Source organism: Xenopus tropicalis, chromosome 1 (assembly GCF_000004195.4).
Source record: "Xenopus tropicalis strain Nigerian chromosome 1, UCB_Xtro_10.0, whole genome shotgun sequence".
Classification (NCBI taxonomy): domain Eukaryota; kingdom Metazoa; phylum Chordata; class Amphibia; order Anura; family Pipidae; genus Xenopus; species Xenopus tropicalis.
The window spans coordinates 24,080,770-24,105,663 of NC_030677.2; the positions used below are offsets into that span (position 1 = coordinate 24,080,770).

At 40.1% G+C, this 24,894-nt stretch overlaps 1 protein-coding gene across 3 annotated transcripts; it reads right to left on the reverse strand.

Moving 5' to 3' along the window:
• On the reverse strand, window positions 1-24,805 carry trmt44 (tRNA methyltransferase 44 homolog). Of its 3 annotated transcripts, none has more exons than XM_012955724.3 (11): window positions 24,325-24,805; window positions 16,730-16,835; window positions 13,055-13,274; window positions 11,376-11,444; window positions 9,961-10,068; window positions 9,265-9,336; window positions 8,481-8,587; window positions 6,343-6,526; window positions 4,375-4,777; window positions 2,476-2,592; window positions 1-542 (listed from the first exon to the last, which is right to left on the reverse strand). In XM_012955724.3, exons 1-11 carry the CDS (start codon window positions 24,695-24,697, stop codon window positions 268-270), a joined length of 2,034 nt encoding a protein of 677 aa, XP_012811178.1. In that variant the 5' UTR covers window positions 24,698-24,805; the 3' UTR covers window positions 1-267. The 3 variants fall into 3 exon arrangements, with proteins under 3 accessions (XP_012811178.1, XP_012811179.1, XP_031751175.1); XM_012955725.3 differs by having other exon boundaries at window positions 24,294-24,740; XM_031895315.1 differs by lacking the exon at window positions 24,325-24,805 and adding an exon at window positions 21,882-22,127.
• Window positions 24,806-24,894: the final 89 nt, after the last annotated feature.

Below are 24,894 nucleotides of genomic sequence, written 5' to 3' on the forward strand. Positions count from 1 at the left end.
ATGAAAAAAAAATAAATTTAATAGCAAAAGTGCTCATAAAAGCACCCTAAGATGTGCTAAAGCTCTTACAGCTGGTTAAAACAAGTGATGCTATTTCGGACATATTCCTTACTATAAGTTCATTATAGGTGCAAGACACTAGATGCAACTTCACAGGTGAATATTTGCGCACAACCAACCTATTTATGTGCAGAAAAATCCTAGTTCAACAAATTAATTCAAAATACTTTTGTTTAGTGTCAGAGATAATTTAATTTAAAAAAAAGGCTACATTAAAACCAGGCTAGAAGAACAGTAGCCGTCAGGGGCAGAGTTTCTGTTCTTTCTTGGCATCAGACTGGGTCGCAGCTCCTCAGCTCCGTGTGCGTAGGGACAAGACTCCGCAGCGCGGGGACAGCCACTAGGGTGATTCACATAGAACCAACACAGACGAGTTTTTAAGACATCAGAGGGGGCTGTTCTTTTGGCTTCAGGTCTTCGTTTATTTGTGTTGGTGTGCACTTCCTGTCGCCAGTCCCGGATAGAAACGTTCGAATTTATCACTGTGTAAAGAAAAGAAGACAGCAGGATGTAAAAAAAAAAAAAATCAGGTACAGGTATTGCACCCCTTATCCGGAAACCTGTTATCCAGAAAGCTCCGAATTAAAGAAAGCCCGTCTCCCATAGACTCCATTTTAATCAAATAATTCAGAATTTTAAAACTGATTTCCTTTTTCTCTGTAATAATAAAACTATCTGTACTTGATCCCAACTAAGATATAATTACCCCTTATTGGGGGCAGAACAGCCCTATTGGGTTTATTTAATGGTTAAATGATTCCCTTTTCTCTGTAATAATAAAACAGTACCTGTACTTGATCCCAACTAAGATATAATTACCCCTTATTGGGGCAGAACAGCCCTATTGGGTTTATTTAATGGTTAAATGATTCCCTTTTCTCTGTAATAATAAAACAGTACCTGTACTTGATCCCAACTAAGATATAATTACCCCTTATTGGGGCAGAACAGCCCTATTGGGTTTATTTCATGGTTAAATGATTCCCTTTTCTCTGTAATAATAAAACAGTACCTGTACTTGATACCAACTAAGATATAATTACCCCTTATTGGGGCAGAACAGCCCTATTGGGTTTATTTAATGGTTAAATGATTCCCTTTTCTCTGTAATAATAAAACAGTACCTGTACTTGATCCCAACTAAGATATAATTACCCCTTATTGGGGGCAGAACAGCCCTATTGGGTTTATTTAATGGTTAAATGATTCCCTTTTCTCTGTAATAATAAAACAGTACCTGTACTTGATCCCAACTAAGATATAATTACCCCTTATTGGGGGCAGAACAGCCCTATTGGGTTTATTTCATGGTTAAATGATTCCCTTTTCTCTGTAATAATAAAACAGTACCTGTACTTGATCCCAACTAATATATAAAGAATCCTTACTGGATGCAAAACAACCCTGTTGGGTTGGGTTTTACTGATTTTTTAGTAGACTTAAGGTATGGAGATCCACATTACAGAAAGACCCCTTATCCAGAATACCCTTGGTCCCGAGCATTCTGGATAACAGGTCCTATACCTGTAGTGGATTTACAGTTCCATGGGGTATTACTGTTTTTAACACATTTTAAACCCGGTGCTCTACATTACAGGAAAATCACATCCATAAAAAACACGTGAAACGTTGCATATCTGTATATACAAACTGCATTCATGAATAACAACAAAGGGAAAGGAAACTACAATACATGGTGCTAGAAACAAAGCTGAGTAACGCAAAAACAGAGGAGAATTATCATCACCAGGGGCAAGCAAGAATCAGGTTGAGGGCAACTAGGAAGGCACGATCATTTAGGGAAGCAAGAAATAAAATGGAAGTCACATAAAGATGCTACTTAACTTTACTCAAATTGTTAAGGAAGGCTGTAAACACTTTTTAGGGGGCATTTACTAAAGCTCGTTTTTTGGGGTTGGGCTTTTTGTTGCAAAAAAAAAAAAAAATAATAAATTAAAGTTTTCACAATTTATTATGCAACAAAGCCGCAACAGTTCCAAATGAAAAAATATGCCGACTGGAACATGAGGAGATCATGCAGAAGCCAATGGCAGATGTCCCTTTATAATTGGAAGAACTGTCTTTGCTTCGTGGTTTTAGAGATTTTCAGGGGTTTTGGACGCTGGCTTTCTGGCTTTTGTGCAACAATACGAAAAAGTTGTGGGTTTTGCTTTTTTTATTTCGTTTGTACTTTTCCCAGTTGGAATAATTGCATAAAGCACTGCCATTCGTTAGAATTAGTTTTGTGGTTTCAAACAAATATAAATCTGAAAAAATCAAGTTTTAGTAAATTCTCCCCTTTATTGACCAATCACACCTCACAGAATTATCTTTCCAAAGACAAATAATAAAGTAGCCACACAGTGATAAGTGACCCCCATGAGCTTTAAAATACCAGCCATATCTAAAGTCTACCTTCAAACACTTGATGATTGTTCCTAAGTAAAGTCTGCAAACCACCACATTCGTTCTTTAATTTTTGCAGTGTGTCCACTTCAAGATGTTCTGCAACTTCCCGTAATGTCAAAGATCCTAAATAAAAAAAATAAAAAAATTCAGAAAGAAGAAGAAAACTGAAAGAAGAGAATGGAAGAACCAGTATATATTAACTCAGAGCTAGTAAAGCCTTTGTGCAGATCAGTTGTACTTTGTTCAGTAGAATATTAACACATTATTTCCAGTAGAATATTGGCCCATTCCTAAAGCAGGAAACCCTTTGGGAGTCTGAGGTGGTGTAAATCTGAATCATGATAAGACTTCCAAAACATTCCAATCATGCTGAAAATCCCAAGCCTACAGAGGTGATGGAAGGTGCCTGCTATCCTCCAGTGTTGTCCTGAGTCTTGAACCAATTAAGCTCTAGAGATTTAAATGTGGTAATGTCTAAAGAAAATTAGCACCATAGAGTTGTCTGAAACATCTCAGAGATGGGTGCACGTAAACAAATAACGCTTCCATGACAGGTCACTTTGTCCTTCACCCATACCAGGTTCATTTAAGCTCCAGAAATAAGAGTACAGAAGCAAGTTCCTCCCCATTTGCTGGAGTACACCTGGGTCTCCATAGTGTAATTTAGAATAATTTGTGATGTTCCAGGATTGAGAAGCATTTGGTAAAGATACTAGCAAAAAATACTAAAAAAAAAACCAAATACTAGCAAAGAGCAAGCAGGGACTGTAAAGGAAGGGATAGAAAAGCATAGTGCTACTACAACAAACACACTGACCATGGGGGGCTGGCGTTATAGCTGTAAGAGGAATGGGACGGAGCAAGACAACAGTTTAATAAGGATCTGAACACACTCTATTTAAGGTATAGACTGGGTCTGGGTGGTCTAAGGGATAGTTGAGCAAAGGGCTAATATTAACTGCCATAGAACTTCAGGGAACCGTTAAAGCTTTAAGAAGCTAGTTGTCTTACTGCCAGACATGACTGATGACTTTCAACCACATTTAAAATCTCAGTGCATATATTCACTGAAGCCCTGAATGTCAGAACCTTGACTGATATCTGCAAATCTGGGGGGGGGGGGGGGTGGTCAAAGATCCCTGAAACTTTACACAACCTGTTTACCACCAGGGTAGGACCTACACAAAAAAAGCTAAGTTAGTCAAAATGATCCAAAAATAATAAACTAAGAATATGTTTTATCCAATGGAAACATGAATATTTCAAGCTAAAAGTTCTAGAGAACCTTATATGCTGAAGTTTAGCGAACCCTTTACCATAGCCTCTGTATTGTAATGAAAAGTTCTGCTCCTACAGAAAAAATATTCCAACTTAAATACATAAAATGAAAATGCACTTTCCAACGGAAAAGTTTAAATTCACTTACGATTCTTTGTACTGCCCTTCAGTTCAATAAATCTTATTTTGCTGAATAAAGTTACATTACTGATATATTTAAAAATCAGGAGTGCCCCCTACTAATACAGATTCAAGTCCCTATAACCAAAACTACGATACGTACAAAATGAAAGCACGTATTAGTCTTGCTCTAGACCAGAGGCAGATCACTTTATTTCCTGAGTGCCCAAATCAGATCAAGACTTGAAAGGACAATTCCTACTCCAACACTTAACTCAATTACCGAGACATGTTGGGAGTCTCTAATTAGAGGCCATGTGTTTGGCAATGACAATGTCCTTCTGTGAGCACATCATTAGGCTGATGCATCTGCTTCTCACAAGTACAAAATTCTGATCAAAATAAAACAACATTTTCTCAGGTCTTTGTAGTTTACATTAGAGAAATGGAAAAAAGAAAACGTTTGCTAAATTAATTCAATGAGTAGAACCTCTGAAGGGCACTTACTTCCCGTGTCCCAAACAGATTTGCTTTGGTCATTGATACGGGGATCCTTTTCCTCTGAGTTTGAATCTAAGAGCAACTTGGCTACTTGCAATACAGTTTTATCGATAAAGTCCCTAGGAAGAAGAGCACAGTTTCGGATCCGCTCCTCTTTTTCCCGGGGTTGGAATCCAGGCATCCAGCTTTCTGTAAGCTTTTCAGGAGGAACCAGAGAAGAGTCTAAATTTCCCACTTGCGTGTCACTTGCATGGCAGTCTAAGTGCCGAGAATCATCTTGGTCAAGCGATGACTTGCTAGAAAGGCCTAGACTGTCAGTATGTTGGCTTTTTATGTACAGTGTCCTTTGTTCATCAATAAGTTTTTCTTGGGTTGGTGGATACGTTCTAGACATCCCTATAAGGCACACCTACAAACATAAATACATTTTTTTTTATATACATTTATACATTTTTGATAGGTAAAAGAGAAATTAACATGTGTCCATAAGAGAGGACCTTTGGGGCCAGAGAGTTCGTTAAAGGGGTAGTTCATCTTTGAATTAACATTTAGTATGTTATAGAATGGCCAAGGTACAGGTTACATAGCAGATAACAGATAAGACACTATATTCTACAGTGTTTATCTGTTAGCTGCTATATAACCTGTGCCTTTTCACCTTTTGAATGGCTGCCCCCGGGGCTACACAGCAGGGTATTTATATAAACTATAGTAGGGTTTCTGTAGCAAACACCCCAGCTGTACCAGTGCAGGAATGGCTGCCCCCGGGGCTACACAGCAGGGTATTTATATAAACTATAGTAGGGTTTCTGTAGCAAACACCCCAGCTGTACTAGTGCAGGAATGGCTGCCCCCGGGGCTACACAGCAGGGTATTTATATAAACTATAGTAGGGTTTCTGTAGCAAACACCCCAGCTGTACCAGCGCAGGAACGGCTGCCCCCAGGGCTACACAGCGGGGTATTTATATAAACTATAGTAGGGTTTCTGTAGCAAACACCCCAGCTGTACCGGTGCAGGAATGGCTGCCCCCGGGGCTACACAGCGGGGTATTTATATAAACTATAGTAGGGTTTCTGTAGCAAACACCCCAGCTGTACCGGTGCAGGAATGGCTGCCCCCGGGGCTACACAGCGGAGTATTTATATAAACTATAGTAGGGTTTCTGTAGCAAACACCCCAGCTGTACCAGTGCAGGAATGGCTGCCCCCGGGGCTACACAGCGGGGTATTTATATAAACTATAGTAGGGTTTCTGTAGCAAACACCCCAGCTGTACCAGTGCAGGAATGGCTGCCCCCGGGGCTACACAGCAGGGTATTTATATAAACTATAGTAGGGTTTCTGTAGCAAACACCCCAGCTGTACCAGTGCAGGAATGGCTGCCCCCGGGGCTACACAGCAGGGTATTTATATAAACTATAGTAGGGTTTCTGTAGCAAACACCCCAGCTGTACCAGTGCAGGAATGGCTGCCCCCGGGGCTACACAGCAGGGTATTTATATAAACTCTAGTAGTGTTTTTGAAACACCCAACTTTTACCAGTGCTGAAAGCAGTACATTATAGTTTAATTTCTTTGATAGATTTTCATTTTTTGGTGTTACTGTTATCTGTTCACTGCTATCTGTTCATTGGTCAAGGACAGATTCCCCAACTTTGCTGTATAACTATATAAAATATAGTCAATGCAGGTTGGCCCAGAAATACCCCATTACAACCTCAGCCTATTCCTACTAATGCCCACCTTATATTACAGTTCTAATATTTATAATGAGCAAATGGAGTATGCAAGGCTTTCTCTGAGCTTAGTTATTCCCAAACACCAGCTATGGAGATGATATATAATGTATGTGCAGGTATCCGCAAGCATCCCAATGTCTAGATATGTGGATAAAAATGTAGATTAGGGTTCCTTGACATTTGCTGTGAGATCTGGAAATCGATAGCAATGGTTTTAAACAAACCAACACGTACCCTTTTTGTGGAAGGGATTCTAAGGCAGTCTTCTTCCACGTTAAATCCGCACTGATCACCAACTTCTTTCACAAAGTCAAGGTATTCTCTATACTGAGTTTTCTTAGTTGATTTCCGATTGTATTTTCCATAGAAATTGAAAAAGCAGCAGGGCAGCACAAAGTAGCAGCAAGAATAGGAGGACCTAAATGGCAGATTAAAGCGGCAATGTATTGTACTTGTAAGAAAGGGAATTAAGGCAATGGGTTTAAAACAACACATACATGCAAATATTTCTTTTTAAAGGCACAGTTATCATTCATTTATTTTAGATTTCACAACCAGGACTTTCTGTAATACTTTAGTACAGCTATGGGTTCAAGCACTGCACCCTCCTAAGCAACTACACCCTAAAATCATACAGGAGTGTGAGCAGAAAAAAAATATATTACAGTTTTGTATAGGTCTAATCACCAATAGCAGCCAGCAGGAGTCAATTATTGGTCATTTGTTTAAAAGACAACTTATAGGTTGCTATGGGTTACTACACCTAGGAAACTTTTTACCTTTTATAGCAAAAAGGGGATAGTTGCAATAGAAATGCTTGGATATACTAAACATATTAAAGGGGTAATTCACCTTCAAAGTATGTTATAGAATTGCCAATTCTTAGCAACTTTTCCACAGGTCTTTATTTTTTATATTTTTTTTTAATTATTTGCCTTCTTGAGACTTTTTCAAGATTATAAATGGGGGTCACTGAACCCAACAGCCCTTAAACTATAGCTCTGTGAGGCTACAATGTTACAGTTAAAGTCATCTTTTTTTATCTTATCTTTTCATACAAACTTTCTTCTATTCACATTCTAGTCTCTAATTCAAACTGCCTGGTTGCTAGGGTAATTCAAACACTAGCAACCAGATAGCTGCTGAAATTCCAAACTAGAGAGCGACTGAACAAAAAGCGATAAAAAAAAACCACAAATAAAGAATGAAGACCAATTGCAAGTTATTTCAGAATATTGCACTCTGCATTATACCAAAAGTTTATTCAAAGGTGAATAATAGTAAGTAGCAATGGAGTTAAGGAAGGTTGTGGCAGACAAGCAATGAATAATGTCTTGCTATACAAGAATAAAAAATGAAAGTAGGAAAAGTAGCATATTCATGGATAACATCTCTGTAACAGGAGATACAGATAGAGAACATAATATGTGCTACCCCCAATCAGAACATAGCAAACAATGACTTGTGCCATATGCACTTAAATACAAATATTGGGGGCAGAACAGTCCTATTTGGTTTATTTAATGGTTAAATGATTCCCTTTTCTCTGTAATAATAAAACAGTACCTGTACTTGATCCCAACTAAGATATAATTACCCCTTATTGGGGGCAGAACAGTCCTATTGGGTTTATTTAATGGTTAAATGATTCCCCTCTTCTCTGTAATAATAAAACAGTACCTGTACTTGATCCCAACTAAGATATAATTACCCCTTATTGGGGGCAGAACAGCCCTATTGGGTTTATTTAATGGTTAAATGATTCCCTTTTCTCTGTAATAATAAAACAGTACCTGTACTTGATCCCAACTAAGATATAATTACCCCTTATTGGGGGCAGAACAGCCCTATTGGGTTTATTTAATGGTTAAATGATTCCCTTTTCTCTGTAATAATAAAACAGTACCTGTACTTGATCCCAACTAAGATATAATTACCCCTTATTGGGGGCAGAACAGCCCTATTGGGTTTATTTCATGGTTAAATGATTCCCTTTTCTCTGTAATAATAAAACAGTACCTGTACCTGATCCCAACTAAGATATAATTACCCCTTATTGGGGGCAGAACAGCCCTATTGGGTTTATTTCATGGTTAAATGATTCCCTTTTCTCTGTAATAATAAAACAGTACCTGTACTTGATCCCAACTAAGATATAATTAATCCTTATTGGGGACAGAACAGTCCTACTGGGTTTATTCAATATTTAAATGATTTTTAGCAAACTTAAGTTATAGAGATCCAAATTACAGAAAGATCCCTTACCCGGAAAACCCTCAGGTCCTGAGCATTCTGGATAACAGTCCATGATAAGAAGTATATATGTTGCTAATTAAAATGCATGGCAATGGTGGAAAAAGTGTTGTTCTTACCGAGATGCAATAACAGGAAGCCATGGGGTTAGCTCATCAGAGTGGTTCCCGATGATCCAATCTGTGTCTGGAAACAAATAATCATCATTTGGAAGAATGGCAGATTCCTTGGTGAAAAAAAAAAAAAAAAATTGAAGTAGTATCTAAACATTTGCTTGTAAGGCAATGAAAGCACTGTACCCTAATATGCATTCTATTGTTACAAATTAAAGTAGAAATGACAAGTATATATAAAAACAAATATTTATTCTGCCACTAGAGGGAGCATGCAATGATCTCTATGAGCAGAGATGATGTTCTGCTAAAATCCTTGAAAAGCTGCGCTGCTGCAATGAATCCAGATTTGACTCCGGATAAACTAGAATCCTTATCGGCAGACTGCTTCCATTTCTAAGGGACTAAATCCGACATGAGGAGTCTATGAAAAGAGAGACAGTTCTCTGACTCTCTTTGTTAATATATTTTTATGTTAATAGTTCTGGTTTAAACAAACAAAATATATTTTAAAATGTGACTAACAATGTTGTGAAGCAGAGATCCACCCAGCTTGCTTTTTTTTTAGCCTATAATAAATCAGATTCTGTGCATCAATGAAGCACAGGGGGAAAGAGTCCACTTATATACTATTTCAAAAGAAACATTAATAATTGCTTTCCTACCAAAAATGTTCTCTCTTAAGCTATGCCAGTATGTTACATATTGCGTTACTTTTTCTTACAATTAAATAATAGGTTAATAGCATTTAAACAAGACATTTCCATATTAAAAAGAATACATATATTACCTCTAAAATAGTCTGTGGTCCATACATATCCCATATTTTTCTCCTTCTGACATCAATTCCTCTGCCCGGATGCTGTATGAACGCGTTTATTAAAGAAAGGAAGGAAACAAAAGACAAGGAAGAGATGATGAGAAAATCTAATGTCTGTAAAAGCACTTATGGCACAATGCCATTCAATTTCAAATGAATAGTGAATGCATTGGTTGGAGGGCACCCACGTCTTTGGGGACCACTTTGTGGAATAACTGTGACAATGGAATAGGCACATTGACACAAGTCAATTTCAGGCTTTTTGTTATCAATAAAGCATACAGTTTTAGGCTTCTCTTTAAAAGAGAGTGCAGAATCCATTTTTTTTTTATCTTTCTTGGAGAACTAGAGCAATAGACCTATTTTTAGCAGTGCATCTATATGGCTTTCCTCCACAGTGGCGCCTAGGCTTCATACAGAACAGATTTTATCCCTAAAGTCAAAAGAAACCCACCCTTGGATAATGTGGTCTGTCACAAAGATGAAACAATGAATATATTCCTGGTAATGGGTTGAAATCTAAGGGATGGACAAGATTATGACAATATTTGGCATGGCTCCATTCACATTCATTTAATTAGTAAGTAAAGCCACACAATACAGACAGACAGATGGTGAATATATAAAGGTAGAACATAAAATAAAATTTAGGTACCAAACACATACCCCCTCGTTGCTCAGTATATGCACCAAGAGGCCATTTCCACATCCCAAATCCACAAATGACTGTTTTTCTCTCAATTGTTTCTGTGATCTCTCCTCCTCCCAGAGAATCTGCAAAAACATATCAGGCAAAATCAGGGCATATTCTCCTATCCATCAAGTTTTCGGATGTTTTTGCTCTCTCGACTTAGGATGTAAGCTCTTCTGGCAGGGAAGCCCTACACCACTCTTCTTGTGTTACGCCAGTTCATTCATACCCCCAGTGACTGTGACGTTCCCTCTCCTTTAGCGTAGATTTACAGTTTGCTGAACAGGAGAGAATCTGCATCCTGTGGCAACTGTTGTGATGCTGCCCCCCAACCTTCCCTACACTGTTACTTTTCCATCCCTGAAAGAGGTCTAGGGGGCTGCATCGCTACCGCTGAGAGTGCAATTAAACTGGAAATTTGTCTCTTAAAGAGATATTCTGAGACAATTTGCAGATTACCAGAAGTGGTTTAAATGAGAGGCCGGAATTAGAGTAGAAATTGTAGCCACACCGAGAAATACATTTTTGGCTTTTTGGTTTCAGTGACCCCCATTTGGAAACTTGAAAGAGTCAGGAGGAGAAGGCAAATAATTTAAAAACCATAAACAATAAAAATGATGACCAATTAAACATTTGCTAAGAATCAGCTATTCTATATAAATTTGAACTACCCCTTTAAAGTTACTAGACCTGTTTGTCACCCCTGGTAACCTGTGGGGCACTGCTGCCATATCACCTTGCCTTACGCCATTAGTGCCCCTGTGCTAAATGAGCCCCACCCTTATCTACATCCTTTTGTGAGGTATCTGCATGCATAGGAACCAGACAAGGCTAGCTTTCCCATTTGGCAGGTACAGTTGATCCCACCCCAGCATTTGCAGCAAAACTTAAAATGAAGGTGGGATGGGAGATAAATGGGGTATATTTTCTGTTTAAAGGTTATATTATTGTTATTCTGATTAACTGAATGTCTAGGTTGATCTGGGCAACCCTGCTTCACCTTCAAGTGTTGCTTCTCCCCGAATGTTGTCTATTAATTATCACAACCCATTTAAAGAGAATATTTTTATTCCCCGCCAACACTGTTCTACATAACTCATGTCAAGGTGCAGCCGCTGAAGAGACTTTTAATGGCTCCCCCCAGTATTAACAGTGCCATGAACACACAGTAAAGGATAATAAACAACAGGAAGACTAACTGGCTGTAAATTACAGGAAAGGATAGTGGTAGATAGCAGAGCGGCAGTGCAGGCAGATTCCTATGAGATTAAATAAAAGTGCCAGCAGGCTTTGGTCTGGATGTGGGGAGGGCATATCAAAGATATTCTCATTAAGATTTGTCTTTGTCTACCTGTCTCTGGGGCTCAATAAGAACAAGGTCGGAACTTACCAACAAATAGGTAGCGATAGCAACATCCTCATACACAAATTTCTCAGGGTCGGTAACTTCAGGCCAGACCTGCAGAACAAATTAAACTGCACATTTACTTGTACAGCAATGATTTTCCAAATGACACAGGGTTATAAAGCGTATGAGGAAACCCGCCGAGCATCCTGCTTAAATCATTCAGCGTTCATAAGCTCTCCTGTCATTGGATTTTTTGCCCTTTATGTACTCAGCTGTGTGAGACAAAGAGGCCATTTTTCACTTAGCACAGCTCCTTGGAGTGAACATATTTTACATGGAATATAAAAAAGTAGACATACAAAGCCACCGCTTATCCAAATGTATATCCAGTAAGATAACCACTGTACACACATTCCATCAATGTAAGATCTATTTGCCAATTCAAAAACTGTTAGAGCTGAAAACTGCACTTGAAAGGGTTTGTATTGCATTTAAATTTACTAATATTTTACTTCAGAGGCATCATTACAGTTTATATAAACATCTAGCAAAAAAAAAAAAAAAAGAAGCTCTAGAGCATCTGTACAATAAAATGGCTTTAGTTCTTACACAGAAAGATTAACAGCATTATGGCTCTAAATAGCATGACAACTTCTCCCAGTAAGGGGGGGTGACAATGTGTTCGGCAGCTACCCACAACACACCCCCAAGTGAATATAATCACTTATCTTAGGCCGGTGTATTATTATGTGGGTATTATTAGGCCACACCACACTGCTGCCACCTGTGCCGATGCCCCATCAATCCTCTTCAGTGTTCATGTACAGTAAAGACCTTTATTCTACTGCATATGTGCTCTAGCCGCCACAGCACAGAATATTTTTGTGGTAATGGCAGTAACATGGCAGGAATAGCACCCGGGGCTGGTGGGCCTCAATTAATCACCTCTAATCCCCCCAAAAATGTCCTACTGGAGAGAATGTAAATACCAGGTGGGAAAAACAAAGGGTGTTGCTTTGGCTTTCTAAAGACGCCTCGCGAGGAAACTTCAGGCGACTTCAGGAAGCCAAAGAAATACTTTTGTTTTTTGTTACTGTCACTATTTTGTTTTTGTCCCTATTGGTTGTTATCTAAATGCTCCTTGTGCATCGAGCTTAAAGGTGAATGAAACCCCTTTAGGGTTCTTTAAGCATGCAGTACAAGGAGCATTTAGATAACAACTAATAGTGACATTATTCCATTATTATGGAACAAAAATCAGTTCTAAAGTTCTGGTTATTAGACTGATGTACGGATTAGAGTGCATATGTGCTATGTTATGTAAAAAGCTGAACATGTTAGGGAGCGTTGGGCTAGCTATTCCTAACTGTGTTATTATTACTCTATCCATATTTATAGGCAGGTACCAAGAGAGCACAGGAAAGAGCCAAGAAACTGCACGTGTAATGTTGTTTCTGGCAGAGCTTCCATGTGTAAACAGACATTTAAACATTTATACTATTAAGCTTCATGGCATGGTTTAGCAGTCACTTGATAGATGTGCAATTTTCCACTGCATAAAATAATGTTGTATGGGGAAAAAATATAAAACCTGGCAACAATATGCGAGAGTATGAATTCTCAGGGAGGTAATGGAATTTTAAAATGTTGTATAAATAAATGATTTGCCTAACTGATGGGCAGAGCTGGACGGGGGGCTAAAGGAAGAATGCAGAGCGTACCTTCACCATATCTCTGTATTTTTCCTTCAGACACTGATAAAGTTGGCTATATTTATCCACAGCAATGAGCGATAAGGTGCTTTTAAATTCACTTTTCTTGTCCTCCGTGGACCACTTTGCCAGCTTGGATAGCAGCTCATTTTTCATCCAGGTTATTTTAGGGTATACAACTCCATCACATTCCCAGCCCTCTGAGCACAACGTGAAAAGTGAGATTGACCTTGAAAGCAAGACAGTAATATTTGTCACACGTATACCAAAAACAGAAAGCCCTCCCCCACCCCGCCCTGCCAAACTGCAAATCCCAGAGAGCATGCTGGGAGATGCCATTACCAAGAGCTGATGGCCAAGTTTGGTTTGATAAATCTAGCTTTAGCGTTTTGTGCCCAGGTGACAATTAGTTCCATGGTTTGTGTTCTGAAAAATCTAAAATAATTGCATTTATTATTATAGGGGAAATAAATTTTTCCTACAGACTACACTACTCCAAACCCGCACTTTTTTTTTTACGATAGATAGAGGTATCGGACCTGTTATCCAGAATGTTTGGGACCTGGGGTTTTCCAGATAAGGGGTCTTTCCGTAATTTGGATCTCCATAACTTGTCTGCTAAAAATCATTTAAATATTGAAAAAACCCAATAGGCTTGTTTTGCCCCCAATAAGGGGTAATTATATCTTAGTTGGGATCAAGTACAGGTACTGTTTTATTATTACAGAGAAAAGGGAATCATTTAACCATTAAATAAACCCAATAGGGCTGTTCTGCCCCCAATAAGGGGTAATTATATCTTAGTTGGGATCAAGTACAGGTACTGTTTTATTATTACAGAGAAAAGGGAATCATTTAACCATTAAATAAACCCAATAGGGCTGTTCTGCCCCCAATAAGGGGTAATTATATCTTAGTTGGGATCAAGTACAGGTACTGTTTTATTATTACAGAGAAAAGGGAATCATTTAACCATGAAATAAACCCAATAGGACTGTTCTGCCCCCAATAAGGGGTAATTATATCTTAGTTGGGATCAAGTACAGGTACTGTTTTATTATTACAGAGAAAAGGGAATCATTTAACCATTAAATAAACCCAATAGGGCTGTTCTGCCCCCAATAAGGGGTAATTATATCTTAGTTGGGATCAAGTACAGGTACTGTTTTATTATTACAGAGAAAAGGGAATCATTTAACCATTAAATAAACCCAAAAGGGCTGTTCTGCCCCCAATAAGGGGTAATTATATCTTAGTTGGGATCAAGTACAGGTACTGTTTTATTATTACAGAGAAAAGGGAATCATTTAACCATGAAATAAACCCAATAGGGCTGTTCTGCCCCCAATAAGGGGTAATTATATCTTAGTTGGGATCAAGTACAGGTACTGTTTTATTATTACAGAGAAAAGGGAATCATTTTATAAAATTAAAATTATTTGCTTATAATGGAGTCTATGGGAGACGGCCTTTCCATAATTTGGAACTTTCTGGATAACAGGTTTCCAGATAAGGGATCTCATACCTGTAGATAGATAGATAGAATAAAGGCAAATCCCTCTTTAGTCATATGTATAAAAAGAACTGTTCATATAATGTGGGTTTTATGTAAAAGTATGGGAGCCCTTATCTGGAAATATTATCTAGAAGGCACTGGAGTACAGGAAGGGCATTTCCTTAAGATTACATTTTGAGCAAATAATTCTAATTTTTAAGAATCTCCTTGTTCACTGTAATAATAAAACACTAGATTGCACTTGATGGTAACTAAGTTGCATTGATCCATATAGGTGGAAAACCAATTATATTGGGTTTATTTCATGTTTTAATGTTTTTTAGTAGGTATGAATATCTAAGTTGAAAAAACCCAGGCCCAAAGCATTCTGGATATTAGATCTTATACTTGTATTTGAAATTCAAGAGAGAAGCCGGCTTTTTAGAGAAACTATGCACCACCCACATACCAAGCTTACATTTTTCTCTAGAGGTTGGGCCTCCACTTACTCCTGCAGGACGTAACCCCGCCTTCTTACACCTCCTTCACGCTGTAAGCTGGAGGAAACATGTTGGGTGGTGCACGGTTTTCCTGAACAGCATAAGGATTTCAGGCAGCAGAATCCATTATTTAACATGGATCAAGGTATGGGAGGAGTTGAATTTCTGACAACCAAAGGGTGCAAGTCAAAGGCAGACAACCATGGCTTCCTCCCAATATTTTTGGAATTGCAGATAAATATTTATGCACCTATTAGCCCACTTAAAAAGGGTTTTTTAACCTCCCCCCATTAAAAAATGATAGGCTTGTCATACAGGTATAGGACTTGTTATCCTAAATGCTCGGGACTTGGGGCTTTCCGGATAAGGGATCTTTCCATAATTTGGATCTCCATACCCTAAGTCTACTAAAAAATCATTTAAACATCATTTAAACCCAATACAATTGTTTTGCCTCCAATAAGGATTAATTATATCATAGTTGGGATCAAGTACAGGTACTGTTTTATTATTACAGAGAAAAGGGAATAATTTAACCATTAAATAAACCCAATAGGGCTGTTGTGCCCCCAATAAGGGGTAATTATATCTTAGTTGGGATCAAGTACAGGTACTGTTTTATTATTACAGAGAAAAGGGAATCATTTAACCATTAAATAAACCCAATAGGGCTGTTCTGCCCCAATAAGGGGTAATTATATCTTAGTTGGGATCAAGTACAGGTACTGTTTTATTATTACAGAGAAAAGGGAATAATTTAACCATTAAATAAACCCAATAGGGCTGTTCTGCCCCCAATAAGGGGTAATTATATCTTTGTTGGGATCAAGTACAGGTACTGTTTTATTATTACAGAGAAAAGGGAATCATTTAACCATTAAATAAACCCAATAGGGCTGTTCTGCCCCAATAAGGGGTAATTATATCTTTGTTGGGATCAAGTACAGGTACTGTTTTATTATTACAGAGAAAAGGGAATCATTTAACCATTAAATAAACCCAATAGGGCTGTTCTGCCCCCAATAAGGGGTAATTATATCTTTGTTGGGATAAAGTACAAGGTTCTGTTTATTACAGAGAAAAAGGAAATCATTTTGACAAATTAAAATTATTTACTTATAAAAGGAGTCTATGGGAGATGGCCTTTCCGTAATTCGGAACTTTCTGGATAACGGGTTTCCGGATAAGGGATCCTATACCTGTACTATATAGAATAAGACTGTCTTTCTATTTTCCCTAGCACTAAGTCACAGAAGTCATGGCTCCTCTATCCCAGCGGCATTACTTTATGTATAATTTCTAGCTGGAGCGCAGGTAGAACTATTGATATACCAAAGGGAGAACAATCAAAGCCACTACCATCTAATATGTCACTTTGTAAAAAAAATTGCCAGCTCAGTGAGAATTGTGTTACAAGGCTGCATTTCTCTATTAGACAACAAACCAAATTATACAAGGAGAAGTAAAAAAAGAAAAGAGGGGAGGGGGGCAGCAGTTATGTTGCTGTAAGGCAAACCAACCCAATGAATATGTATACACCACATACTGCAGCAGAACAGAAATATAAATTAAAAAAAAAAAAAGACAGATTCAAAATTCTTCGATTTGCAGAAATTCGGTACATGATAAAAGAGGCAGAGATGTAATGCTAATGTATGCAGGACAGAATAGTCTTCCGACGGTGCTCACCATTCATCATCCTGGACACGTTTCAGACGGATTTGATAAATGTTGTTTTTCTTAGCCTGATTTGCTTCATCCAGAGGTAGGAATGTCACAATGCTGTTAGCCAGATCTGAAAGGAGGATTCTCGTTATTTCAGCACCAATTCAGGAAAGTAAATGACTTCTGTAAGTCTGCAAAGGGGGGGGGGGGGGGGGGGTTTAAGAGACAAAGTTAATGAGACCACCAAATATTTCACTTATGAGAAGAGGCAGACATTGTTGTTTTGAGGCAATGGTATGTGACAGGGAGCAAACTGGGCTCCTAAGTTGTGTAGTAATAATAATAATTTTTATTATTATTATTATTATTAATAAAGAAAATTCAGAATTTACACAGTTCCATCATATTCTAATAACCCTCTCATAGCAGGGATTAACAACCTATAAATTCTGACCCAATAATAGGTCTCCATGCTATTTAGGGTATTGATGGTCCCCTTTTAAGTGCAAATTACTGAAAGAAAGGGGGTTGCCAATGTTAGGGCTGGGGGCCAATGATCAGATTATTATGTGGCCCTAAAAGGACGTGTTGGACCACAAGGACCACATAAATCAGTTCCTCACACAACAGTATTTTTAAACTTGGAAGATTTTGAGCAAGATTTGTATGGCAACTGTTGGGAGGCTCCCATACTTATATTGATAAACTGTTGACTTAATCTGGAATTTATTAGCCCTTGTATGGCCATCTTAAATCATATGTCTTATGGAAGCAACTCAAGGGGCTTGACAAGTTACCCATTTGCAGAAAAGTGGCTACGTTATGGACAGACTGCGACATTCCTCTTTTAGGCTGGAACATTGAGAAAATGGTTACAGGGCTGGAATTGTGCTGGAGAGAACAAGTCTGGAACATCCCACTTCCATTCAAGCACACAGATTACAGGGCTGCAAGACACCGACCTGATAAAATGCATGCCCAGGTGGAGAGACTTAGTGCTTTTGATAATTAGGAGCAACTGGGAAAGCAGGGATGGGGCTACAGTAAAAAGTATTCATCCATGGAGCCACCCAACACGGAGTGGTCTGTGTAGGACAGAGTGTAACCTTATGGGGAAGATAAAGGTCACGCAAATGACAGAGTACATTAGTATGGCTGTATGTGATGTATCTTCAGATACAGATAGAATAAAGGAGCAGAATTCTGCACATAGCAACTGGGGGGAGTAGAAATTGTTCCTAGTAACATTAGTGGTGTGGCTGGAGATAATCTGGCTTATAAAGCATTTTCAGACACTTTTCTTGGAATGAAGACACCATGAGAAAGGCCAAAGCTAAGCATATAAGCTTAATACATGGCGAGGCTCCAAATGAGCATATCTTTGCCTGATTTGGCCACCCATGCACAGGGCATTATTGGGCTGATCGGATTATTTGGCCCCTGGTTCTAGGAATTTTTCACAATGCATGTCTATGGAGATCTATCATAAGAGAACTGTATCAACTCCTCAATGCCATGCTCATCCAATGGAATTTCTGATAAGAAATATCAGGCTGGTTGTTGGTCGTTTAGACTGTGGTTTAGGTCTGGAAGGGCCACGTTGGCAGCTTTTCCAGTTTTTAGTCTTGCCTCCAAAAAATAAACAAGCAAAACATAAAGCAGGCAGCATATAGTGAAACATAATTTACTTGCACATCATTCCCCATACAACTAAAATCATGCACTAGAGTATTACTGACATGGGGTTTTACTATCTAGAAGGCTTGCGACTTGATGTTTTCCATAATCTGGATCTCCTGCCTTAAGTCTAATGCAATAAATAAATAAAAACAGCCTGGTAATTTTCCATTAGAAACTGTGTCAGGGAGTGTTTTTAGTTGACAGCACTCCCACACATGCACTTCTGAGCGGTTCCCAAAATGTCAATGGGAGCTGCAAATAGGGGTCACAGTTTGTCATGGGCTCCATCCTCCAAGTCCCACATGTAAACCACTGGGGGGAGAAATACTATGTGTGACATTAATCTTATGAGGGATGGGACTTCATGGGTAGATGAAGGGTAGGGTCTAGTCTCTAAGAAGCAAATAATTACATAAGTCAAGGATACCCAACCAATTGCCCTCCCACTGCTGTTAAACTACAGTAGATTTTGTTCTTTGTACCTTACCCCTACAATTACATGGACCGCCAAGGGGCAAATGGACAAACTGCTTTGCTGAGAAAACGAGTTGAGTTCTAAGCAACGCAACATCCCCTTCGTTTATCAGGAAATTATTATGTTCATTGCCAGCAGGTGGTGCTCTTGTTTCAAATTCATTATATTAGCAGTGTAAAAACTGATAATCCCTTGAATACTAGAAGAAATAATGTATGAACAAAGTACTTGGAGCAGCACTCTTACAATTCTACATGAATTCTTTGTGAAGATTTACTTTCCCTTGCATAAGAAGCCCCGGCTGTGAGCTGTGTCGATAGGATATGAGGGTCCCGGGCATAGGCGGATTTTCAATAAGGCTAGCCTCCCCAAACCTGCTTTGGCACCTTAAAGGAACAGTAACATCAAAAAATTAAAGTGTTTTAAAGTAATTCAAATATAATGTGCTGTTGCTCTGCAAAAAACTGGTGTTTTTGCTACAGAAAAGCTACTATATCAATAAGCTGCTGTGTAGCCATGGGGGCAGCCATTCAAGCTGGAAAAAAGGAGAAAAGGCACAGGTTACATAGCAGATAACTAGTAGATAAGCCCCATATAATGGGGGTTTATCTGTTATCTGCTAAGTAGCCTGTGCCTTTTCTCCTGTGAATGGCTACACAGCAGCTTACTTATATAAACTATACTAGTCTTTCTGAGGCAAACACCCCAGTTGTAGCAATGCAGGGCAACAGTACATTATATTGTAATTACTTTTATACACTTTCATTTTTTGGTGTTACTGTTCCTTTAAAAAAACAAAGCTCTGTTTCTGCACTGTATGGGAAATCCTCTCCTGTTCCTGCAAGCTCCGGTTCTGCTGTAATCAGCTGTGCTCTGATTGGATCTTTCTTCTTGTGGATACCCCAATCAGAGCACAGCTTTCTTGACAAACAGTAAAATTGACCAATCAAAGAACAGATGCAGACAGGGCTCGGGAGATATTACAAACTGAAGGCAGTGCAAAAATGAAGCCTGAAAAGAAGGATCTGCAGCTGTAACTTTACCTAAAAACCAACTCTGAACTTTTGCTGCAGATTTCATCCCACAGGTACTATACCCAGCTACTATACTGTATATGTTCTAAAGGCTGAATCACTAGCTGAAATTAAATTGTTTTTTGTCACCTGACATCTATAATATCCCTATCCCCTACCCTGACAGATGGATGGTAAGTTAACTCTTTCCCCCTGAAAAAGCTCATTGTGCTTTTATATATTTGTTGTTGTTGTTTTGTGCACTTACTATTTTTTTTTTTACTTTTGTCATTGTTTTGTTCAACTCTAGTTACAGTGGGGCCAATGCTGTGTATCAGTGCCAGTGTTATAGTGCCAGGGCCTGAATATCTGCCATCTGTACCCACTGCTTCTCACTGTATATAATGTGCTGGTTTTGTAAATACAGACTGCGTCTCACTGTATATAATGAGCTGGGTTTGTAAATACAGACTGCGTCTCACTGTATATAATGCGCTGGGTTTGTAACTACAGACTGCGTCTCACTGTATATAATGCACTGGGTTTGTAACTACAGACTGCGTCTCACTGTATATAATGCGCTGGGTTTGTAACTACAGACTGCATCTCACTGTATATAATGTGCTGGGTTTGTAACTACAGACTGCGTCTCACTGTATATAATGTGCTGGTTTTGTAAATACAGACTGTGTCTCACTATATACAGTGAGACGCAGTCTGTATTTACAAAACCAGCACATTATATACAGTGAGACACAGTCTGTATTTACAAAACCAGCACATTATATACAGTGAGACACAGTCTGTATTTACAAAACCAGCACATTATATACAGTGAGACACAGTCTGTATTTACAAAACCAGCACATTATATACAGTGAGACAGTCTGTATTTACAAAACCAGCACATTATATACAGTGAGACGCAGTCTGTATTTACAAAACCAGCACATTATATACAGTGAGACGCAGTCTGTATTTACAAAACCAGCACATTATATACAGTGAGACGCAGTCTGTATTTACAAAACCAGCACATTATATACAATATGCTGGTTTTGTAAATACAGACTGCGTCTCACTGTATATAATGTGCTGGTTTTGTAAATACAGACTGTGTCTCACTGTATATAATGTGCTGGTTCTGTAAATACGGACTATGTCTCACTGTATATAATGTGCCTGGGATGTCAGTACCCACTGCCTCTCTATAAAACTTAAACACATCTAAAGGGGAGGTTCACATCTAAGTTGAGTTTTATTATGTTATAGAATGGCCTATTCCTAGCAACTTTGCAATTGGTCTTCCTAAATTTTTTTTTTTTATAGTTTTTTAATAATTTGCCTTTCTCTTCTGCCTCTTTCCAGCTTTCAAATGGGGGTCACTGACCCCGGCAGCCAAAAAATATTGCTCTGCGAGGCTACAGTTTTATTTTTCCATGCAGGCCCCTTAACTATTCATATTCCCATCTCTTGTTTAAACCACTACCTGGTTGCTAGGGTAAATAAGACCCTAGCAACCAGATAGCTGCTGAAATACCAAATGGAGAGCTGAACAAAAAAATCTAAAATAGAGAGCTGAACAGAGAGCTGAAAAAAAGCTACATAACTGAAAAACCATCTGAAAAAACAGCCGTACCACTCAGATGTGCTGCTGGGGGCCACTGCAAAAAAAAAAGAAGAGGACCAATTGCAAATTGTCTATCAATGTCTACATCATTTTAAAAGTGAATTAAAGGTGAACTACCCTTTAAGCTAACTGATCACAAACACAAATGGATGTAGAACCCCTAACAGCAGTGTCTGTATGAATACTTTTACATCCTAAGCATTTTAGGGTTAAAAAAAACACTCCCACTCGCACTTTTGAGCAGTGTCCCTGGAAGTCAGTGGAAACCGCAAGAGATAGTTGGGAAAAAGTAGTACAGAAAAAGAAACATATATCCCAGAGCCCCCCCCCCTCGCTCCCAGGGTCTGTTCCCCCTATAGTTACACAACTGACATGTACCTTTTCCTAAAGAACAGATTGCAGGAGCTGCCATAAAGCCAAAGATGTTCTATGCCAAAAATGAAATAAAGAGGCTTGCTAAAAACACATCAATAAATAAGATGCCAATTGGCTGAATGAGTGGGACACTCAGTGGCGTGTAGCATAAGGGCCCTCTGCAGTTGTGTAGGGTGTAATCACGTTATGTCATTGGGAGTCCCTGATGGGCAGAGATAGAGCAATGCACCTACACTGGGGCTCATCCGCTGAATAGATTCTAAAACCTATGTAAAACAATCAATATTAAAGTTAAACCTGCAGCCAGTAGCGATGCTGCGCCCCCCCCCTACATAACAGTTCCCTGTCCCACAGCAGCAGTAGAGCTGTTCCTACTGGGCAAGGAGATACCCAGCAGCCGTTGGAGGCCCTGGCAGCTCATTTGCATATCAGTTAGGGTGCCAGTTTGTGTTACAGAGAGAGAAATAGGCTCGTTTATGCTTTGATTAAGGAACCCGAGGAACGCGCAGGGATAATATTGATGTCACGCACAACACTGTGCACTGAAATTGGCAACTTTATACAAATGTCTCTACAAGGTAAAACAGCCAGCAATTCAGGGGTATAAATACCCCCCGGACTGGTCAGTTGGTTTGTGCCGACTGGCCTGGGAGGCCGTTGGTGCCACGCTGTCACATGGGGAATGTCATGTGGTAGATGGGGCACAATCCCAGTGTCCCATGTTAGGGGTCGTCGTGCTGCCAAGCTCGATGGCCAAACAAATAACAACCAGTCTGGGTGATGGATAGTGTCATCCCACGCGCTGGATGAGGCAGGGACGGCCCGGGAACCAAGCTACTGAGGCCAGCCTGCGTGTTTGACCGTGGCACGCACCGCTGGCGTAGCAGTCACAGCATGGCACCAACAGCAGTTGTGCACAAGTTTTTATCCCCAATCAATAAAATTCTTTCTTTTTCACAATTCTTCTCCCCCATTCATGCAAAGTACAACCTGCTAGAGCCGTACCACTCACATGTGCTGCTGGGGGCCACTGCAAAAAATACAAAATGAAGACCAATTGCAAATTGTCTCAGAATATCAATGTCTACATCATATTAAAAGTGAATTAAAGGTGAACTAGCCCTTTCTTTAAGCTAACTGATCACAAACACAAATGGATGTAGAACCCCTAACAGAAGTGCCGGTATGAATACTTTTACATACTTTTGCCTAACAGCAAAGCAGCTCCAGACACAGTCAGTACCACTGAGGTTAGGGAACTCAGATCTTGCTAGTTCCAACACTGTGTGCAGCTTGGGTTTACTAATTGATGGGGAATTAAACTTCAGGAGCCAAATTTCAGCTGTGGTGAAACATTCCTTCTTTCACCTAAGGAATATTGCAAAAATTAAACACCTCATTCCTTCTGAGGTTCTTTCAACACTAGTTCACGCCTTCATCACATCACGACTGGACTATTGCAATGCCCTCTATGCAGGCCTTCCAAATAAAGACCTACACCGCCTGCAGCTAGTACAGAATGCTGCCGCAAGATTGCTAACAAGCCAACCCCGCCATTGCCACATAACACCAATCCTTCGCTCACTGCACTGGTTACCCATAAAATGGATGCTAACATACAAATCCCTACATGGCCTAGGCCCCGGATACCTGGAAGACTTGCTGCAACTACGTCACACCTCCCACAATCTTAGACCAAATGGATCCAATAATCTGACCATCCCCAGAGCTTTCTGTCATGCTGCCCCTACCCCAGGGGTGGGCAAACTTTTTGGCTCACGGGCCACATTTACTCACCCCCGGCCGGACCGGGCCAGGGTGGGCAGGGCCAGGCCAGCGTTACGCCCCTTCGTCTCTTTAATTCCGGCCCGCCAATGACACCAAGTCTCGCGTGATGAGACTTGGCGGCGGGCCGGATTAAAAAGGCCAAGGGGCCGGATGTGGCCCGCGGGCAGTAGTTTGCCCACCCCTGCCCTACCCTGTGGAACTCCTTGCCAAATGGGATCAAGACAGCTCCAACCCTGGACACGTTTAAATCAAAACTGAAAAGCCACCCGTTTTGCCTGGCATTTATGGCCACATAACTTATCTGAGACAAGCTTATGCGCTTTGGGTCCCACGGGAGAAAAGCGCTTTACAAATGTTTGTTGTTGTTGTTGTACTAAGCATTTTAGGGTTAAAAAAACACTCCCCCCCCCCCCCCGCACTTTTGAGCAGTATCCCTGGAAGTCAGTGGGAACAGCAAGAGGGAGTTGGGAAAAAGTAGTATAGGAAAAGAAACATATATCCCATAGCCCCCCCCTCGCCCCCAGGGGCTGCCCCGGGAGTCAGTGTCACATTAGCTGTAGGTCAGTCTGTGTATGGGCCATCTTTAGCCTCCCCAGTGTCCCTCCGCCTATGGCCCCGGGGCTGTACCTCGTATAACCATGTCGGTGCGGGGCTGTACCTCGTATAACCATGTCGGTGCGGGGCCGGCAGGACGGATAATGCGGGTTGGCCTTGGGGATGAGAGTCCGGAGTGTGACCGTGCCGCTCCCCCCTCTCCTATTCCCGTATCCGCTCAGCAGCTTCAGCATCTCCTCATCGCAGGCCTCTCCCACAGGGCCCGACATGCCCCCCAGCACCGCTAGTATTGGGTTCACATCCATGCCTTCGGGGCCGCTCTCTTCCCCCAGATCCCATTGCTTCCCTACAGTGGAACCGCACAGTCGCTTATTCAGAACCTGCGGCTTCTCCAGCCAGACAGCGACTGCTGCCCAGAAACCCCCAGGAAGCACCGAGCTGGAATCTCGCAGACGCACCGACCCCAGCTCCGGCATCGCCAAATACACATGAGAGTTACAAACTATTACTCTCTTCCCTCTTCACTTGCAGCTGCGACTTCTCGTGTATAATTTTGGGTTGACGCAGGCTTTTTACGTCACAGCTTAGGTCTGTGGAACTTACTTCCGTGTCTCCACACCTCTGTGGCCATTTTACTTTCAGGCAATGTGCCACATAGTATTCCCCTTCTGCC